The following is a 6205-nucleotide window of genomic DNA, read 5'->3' on the forward strand; positions in this document are numbered from 1 at the left end:
AGTTAAAAATCACACAACACCAGGTTATAGTCCAACAGGTTTAATTGGAAGCACACTAGCTTTCGGAGCGATGCTCCTTCATCAGGTGGTTGTCACAATCACCTGATGAAGGAGTGGCGGTCCGAAAGGTAGTGTGCTTCCAATTAAACCTGTTGGACTATAACCTGGTGTTGTGTGATTTTTAACTTTGTACAGAAAGAATGTCCATTTCACATCCTCAACACATCCAAAAGCACCTCCTCACCAATTAAGTACTTTTGAAGTGTCAAAGAATATGACAGTTGATTTGCACAAGGTAATCTCCCACATGATGAATAACCAGGTAGTCGGTTTAGGGTTGTGGTTGAGGGATAAATATTGGGCCTAATACCAGCAGAAAACCACTGCTCTTGCTTGAATCCCTTAATGTCAATTTAAGATTTCACTGCAAGCCAGCTTTTGCAACACCGCAGCTCCTCCCCAGTAATGCACTAAAGCATCAACCATGGACTCATACTTTTGAAATGGGGCTTAAACCCATGACATTCTGCCCACCAATCAGCCACAGCTGAAACTTAATGGGGAATATACCCAAGACCATAAAACTTAGGGCTCGACCCAGTTCCACCATTCAATAGGATCATGGCTGATCCAACATTCTTCATGACCACTTTCCTGACGTTTCCCATAACCTTTGATTCCCCTACTGATCAAGAATCTATCTATATAGATTCTTAAATATAGCCTTAAATATACACAAGGACTATGCCTCATAGATCTCTGTGGCAATAAGTTACAAAGACTCACAATCCTCTGAGAGAGGAAATTTGTCTTCACACCACTTCAATTGGCACTCCTTAATTCTGAGGCTGGGCCTTCAGGTGCTAGGAGAAAGTGAGGACTGCAGATGCTGGAGACCAGAGTCGAGAGTGTGGTGCTGGAAAAACACAGCCGATCAGGCAGCATCTGAGGAGCAGGAGGATCAACGTTTCAAGCATAAGCACTTCATCAAGAATGGGCCAAGGGGGCTGAGAGATAAACGCTTTCTCAGCTATCTTCACATCCTAAACTTACCCATGAGGGGAAACATCCTCTCAGCATTTTCCCTGTCTAGCCCCTTAAGAATCCTATCACAAGACACAAGGCAGCAGAATGTTTCAGGAAATATCTTGGCTCACAAAATATGTCTCTGTTTGGACAACTCAAATACATCACATTATTTGCGAGGCTGGAAAAAAGGAGTTGTTTCTTCAATGACTTTTCTCACCTTTCTGTTCGAGGCCTAGTGTTGCCTGAGATTGTTTGGCTCTGTCTGAACCTTTGTTCAGGAATGCCTCATCTACAGGAACGAGTTCTCTTGCTATCTGGCCATCATCTTCATCAACAGCTAACCATCGTTCACAAGGGAAGAAATACCTGGTGAAACAGCAAATTTGTGAATGACTATTGCATAACTATGTCTTTATAACCCCATGCCCCATAATACTTTCAAGTTGTTAGATAGATGAATGGGCTCTAGCCTCAAATAATGCTGTTCTTGCGAATGCATGCTAATGCATAGTGCATGCCCTGTGCAATGTAACCTATATGCCTCTGTCTAAGTATATTTACAACCTCTGATCTGTACATTCTTGCTTACTATGATCTGCCTATACTGCTTGTAACTTCGGTACACATAACAATAAATCAACCAATTAATCAATCAAATAAATTAGATTAGATTAGATTACTTACAGTGTGGAAACAGGCCCTTCGGCCCAACAAGTCCACACCGACCCGCCGAAGCGCAACCCACCCAGACCCATTCCCCTACATTTACCCCTGCACCTAACACTAGGGGAATTTAGCATGGCCAATTCACCTGACCTGCATATTTTTGGACTGTGGGAGGAAACTGGAGAACCCGGAGGAAACCCACGCAGACACGGGGAGAATGTGCAAACTCCATACAGTCAGTCACCCGAGGCAGGAATTGAACCCGGGTCTCTGGCGCTGTGAGGCAGCAGTGCTAACCACTGTGCCATCGTGCCGCCCACTAATGTGTAGACCCTGTGGAAATTGGAGAGGTCCTAAACAAATATTTCTCATCTGTTTTACTCAGGAAAAGGAGAATATTGTAGAGAAGAGTGAGGTACGGGTTATTAGACGAGAAAGGATTGAGGTTAGTAAGGAGGAGGTGTTATCAATTCTAGAAGGTGTGAAAGTAGATAAGTCCTCTGGGCCAGATGGGATTTATCTGAGAACTCTCCGGGAAGCTTGGGAAGAGATGGCGGAGCCTTTGGCCTTGATCTTTGAATCGTCATCGTCTACAGATTTAGTACCCGAGGACTGAAGGATTGCAAATGTTGTGCCCTTGTTCAAGAAGGGCAGTAGAGATGACCCAGATAATTATAGACCAGTGAGCCCATTGTAGGAAGAGTTTTGGAAAGGATTATAAGAGATAGGATTTATAATTATCTAGCAAGCAACAATTTGATTGGAGATAGTCAACATGGTTTCGTCAAGGGCAGGTCCTGTCTCACAAACCTCATTGAGTTTTTTGAGAAGGTGACCAAGCATGTGGATGAAGGTAGGGCAGTTGACGTAGTGTACATGGACTTCAGTAACACCTTTGATAAGGATCCATATGGTAGGCTTTTGAAGAAAATGCAGAGGCATGGAATTGAGGGTGATTTAGCAGTTTGGATTAGAAACTGGCTTTCTGGAAGAAGGCAGCGAGTGGTTGATGGAAAATGTTCAGCCTGGAGTCCGGTCTGTTTTGGGACCACTGCTGTTTGTCATTTTTATAAATGACTTGGACGTAGGCATAGTAGATGGGTTAGTAAGTTTGCAGATGACACTAAAGTCGGTGGAGTGGTAGAGAGTGTGGAAAAATATTGCAGGTTGCAGGGGGACTCGGATAAACTGCAGAATTGGGCTGAGAGGTGGCAAATGGAGTTCAATGCAGATAAATGCAAGGTGATTCACTTTGGGAAGAATAACAGGAAGGCAGAACACTGGGTCAATGGAAAGATTCTTGGTAGTGTGGATGTGCAGAGGGATCTTGGTGTCCATGTACATAGATCCCTGAAAATTGCCACCCAACTTGATAGTACTGTTAAGAAGGCATACGGTGTGTTAGGTTTTATTGGAAAAGGGATTGAGTTCCGGAGCCGTGATGTCATACTGCAACTGTGCAAAATGCTAGTGTGGCCACACGTGGAATATTGTGTACAGATCTGGTCGCCCCATTACAAGAAGGATGTGGAAGCATTGGAAAAGATGCAGAGGAGATTTACCAGGATGTTGCCTGGTCTGGAGGGAAAGTCATATGAGGAAACACTGAGGGGCTTGAGTCTGTTTTTAATGGAGAGAAGAAGGCTAAAAAGGGATGTAATAGAGACATACAAAACGATCAGAGGATTAGATAGGGTGGACAGTGAGAGTCTTTTTTCTTGGATGATGATGTTGGCTTGTACAAGGGGGCATAGCTGCAAACTGAGGGGTGATAGATTTAAGACAGATGTCAGAGGCAGGTTCTTTACTCAGAGAATGGTAAAGGTGTGGAATGCCCTGCTTGGCAGTGTAGTTAACTTAGCCACACTAGGGGCATCTAATCAATCCTTGGATAAGCACATCTTGGATGACGATGGGATAGTGTGGGGGAATGGGCTTAGATTAGTTCACAGATTAGTGCAACATCAAGGGCCGAAGGGATTGTTGTACACTGTTTATTCTATGTTCTATGCTGTAAATGGAAAGTTCAAATTACATAAAATTAACCCATCAAACTTTAGTAAATCAGTAAGTAACCAATAGGACATAGATTAGGTATGGTTGTTGAGGAGTGATGGTACAGATTTGCCTTCTAAAAGTGAATTCAATCTCATGATGGAAAATTTAGAATTGGAAGAAATAAACTTGATACCTGTGAACCAATGCCAGGAAAATACACTGAAATCTTTTTCTTTATTTGGTAAAAACCCAACTGGACTCAAGGTTGGATCTGACATCCTCTCCCCATCACAGGATTCCATCCCCACAGTACGGGATTGACTTTCAATGCTTTATGGCAAATAATAGATGTTGAGTAGATATGACCTTGTCAGTTTTCCTACATTCTACAGAAAAATTTCCAAAATCTTTGGACCATTCTTCTATCCCATATTACATTCGCAATAAACTTACCACATTCTAGAAACTAGGTGTACAGATTAGCATAGAATTAGATTATTTTTTGTTCCAGATATATCATTGATTTAGTTGAAAAAAACATATTGGCATAGAAAGGAGAAAAATGTTTGTATAATGGAGGAAAAGTTTCTGATATAATATGAAAGTTAGAATTCCAACCCTCACACTTTGTACACATTGATACTCACGTAGTGTCGTCCTTCTCATCAACAATTTCCACCCTGTCCAGAAACCAGGCAGCATTTCCTCCCGTATTATCATGTCGAATGCGTAGTTTCCTTAATACACCTAGGTCAATGGCTTTGATCAAAAATATATCTTCCTACATTGAAAATGAAAATATGACAATAGCAAGTATATTATAGAAAGTTCAAACATCCGAGAGTGGCCTGGGGACATATTTGTCTGCCCTCCTCATGTCCATAACCCTGATACATTCATGATAGATACATTCATCCAAGTTTGGCCTCTTCCGCATCTCTGATTTTAATATTTCCATCATTGCTAGTTGTGCTGTCAAGCCCCTGGAATTTCCACCTTAAGCCTCAATGCTCCTCTACTTCACTTTCCTTCTTAAAGATATTCCATAAATCTAACTCTCTGACTAAGCTTTTCGCAATTTGCCCTACTTCATAGGTTAGTCTCAAACATTGTTTTATAAAGGAGCTTGGAATGTTTCATTATGTTAAAGGTGCTATATAAATATAAGTTGTTGTTTTTGATGTCCCAATTCCAAGGCCCTGACAATAAAAGTGAAAAAAAGACCATAAAAAATAGGAACAGGTGTAGGCCATTCAGCCCCTCAAGCCTGCTCCGCCAATCAACAGGATCATAGCTCATCCGACATTCCTCACAACAACTTTCCTGCCCTTTCCCATAACCATTGATTCCTTGACTGATCATGAGTCTATCTATCCCAGCCTTAAGTATACAACAGGACTTTGCTTCCACAGTTCTGTGTAGCAAGGAGTTCCAAAGACTCAGGGAGGTGATAGCCTCGTGGTATTATTGCTAGACTGTTAATCCTGAAACCCAGGTAATATTTAGGATACCCAGGTTCAAATCCCAACATGGCAGATGATGGAATTTGAACTGAATAAACATCTGGAGATATATTTGGACAGCAGGAATATATTTCCCTCCCCACCCATTTCTGCTTTCCGCAAAGACCGTTCCCTCCGTGACTCCTTGGTCAGGTCCACGCCCCCCAACAATCCACCTTCCCGTCCTGGCACCCTCCCTGCCACCGCAGGAATTGCAAAACCCGTGCCCTCACCTCCATCCAAGGCCCCAAAGGAGCCTTTCACACCCATCAAAGTTTCACCTGCACATCCACCAATATCATTTATTGTATCCATTGCTCCCAATGTGGTCTCCTCTACATTGGGGAGACTGGAAGCCACCTAGCAGAGCGCTTTAGGGAACATCTCCGGGAATCCCGCACCAATCAACCCCACTGCCCTGTGGCCCAACATTTCAACTCCCTTTCCCACTCTGCCAAGGATATGCAGGTCCTGGGCATCTTCCACCGCTGCTCCCTCACCACCCAATGCCTGGAGGAAGAACGCCTCATCTTCTGCCTCAGAACACTTCAACCCCAGGGCATCAATGTGGACTTCACCAGTTTCCTCATTTCCCCTTCCCCCACGTCACCCCAGTTCCAAACTTCCAGCTCAGCACTGTCCCCATGACCTGTCCTACCTGCCTACCTTCCTTTCCAACTATCCACTCCACCCTCCTCTCTGACCTATCACCTTCATCCCCACCCCCATTCACCCATTGTACTCTTTGCTACCTTCCCCCCGTCCTCCTCTCTGACCTATCATCTTCATGCCCACCCACTCACCTATTGTACTCAATGCTACTTTCTCCCCATCCCCACCCCACTCTCATTTATCTCACCACTCTGCAGGCACCCTGCCTCTATTCCTGATGAAGGGCTTTTGCCGAAAACGTCCATTTTCCTGCTCTTCGGATGCTGCCTGACCTACTGTGCTTTACAGCACCACTCTAATCAGACTCTGGTTTCCAGCATCTGCAGTCCTTGTTTTTA

General features: G+C 43.7%; 1 protein-coding gene across 1 annotated transcript in view; it reads right to left on the reverse strand.

Annotated features, from left to right (window-relative positions):
* Positions 1-6205, reverse strand: part of LOC122562013 (lipoxygenase homology domain-containing protein 1-like) — a 222353-nt gene that overhangs the window by 47766 nt on the left and 168382 nt on the right. Inside the window, exons 29-30 of the mRNA XM_043714444.1 lie at positions 4341-4474; positions 1247-1395 (exon numbers count right to left, since the gene is read on the reverse strand). Coding sequence (XP_043570379.1) covers positions 1247-1395; positions 4341-4474 — 283 coding nt within the window. The remainder of the gene's footprint in view (positions 1-1246; positions 1396-4340; positions 4475-6205) is intronic.

Source organism: Chiloscyllium plagiosum, chromosome 1 (genome assembly GCF_004010195.1).
Source record: "Chiloscyllium plagiosum isolate BGI_BamShark_2017 chromosome 1, ASM401019v2, whole genome shotgun sequence".
NCBI classification, from domain to species: domain Eukaryota; kingdom Metazoa; phylum Chordata; class Chondrichthyes; order Orectolobiformes; family Hemiscylliidae; genus Chiloscyllium; species Chiloscyllium plagiosum.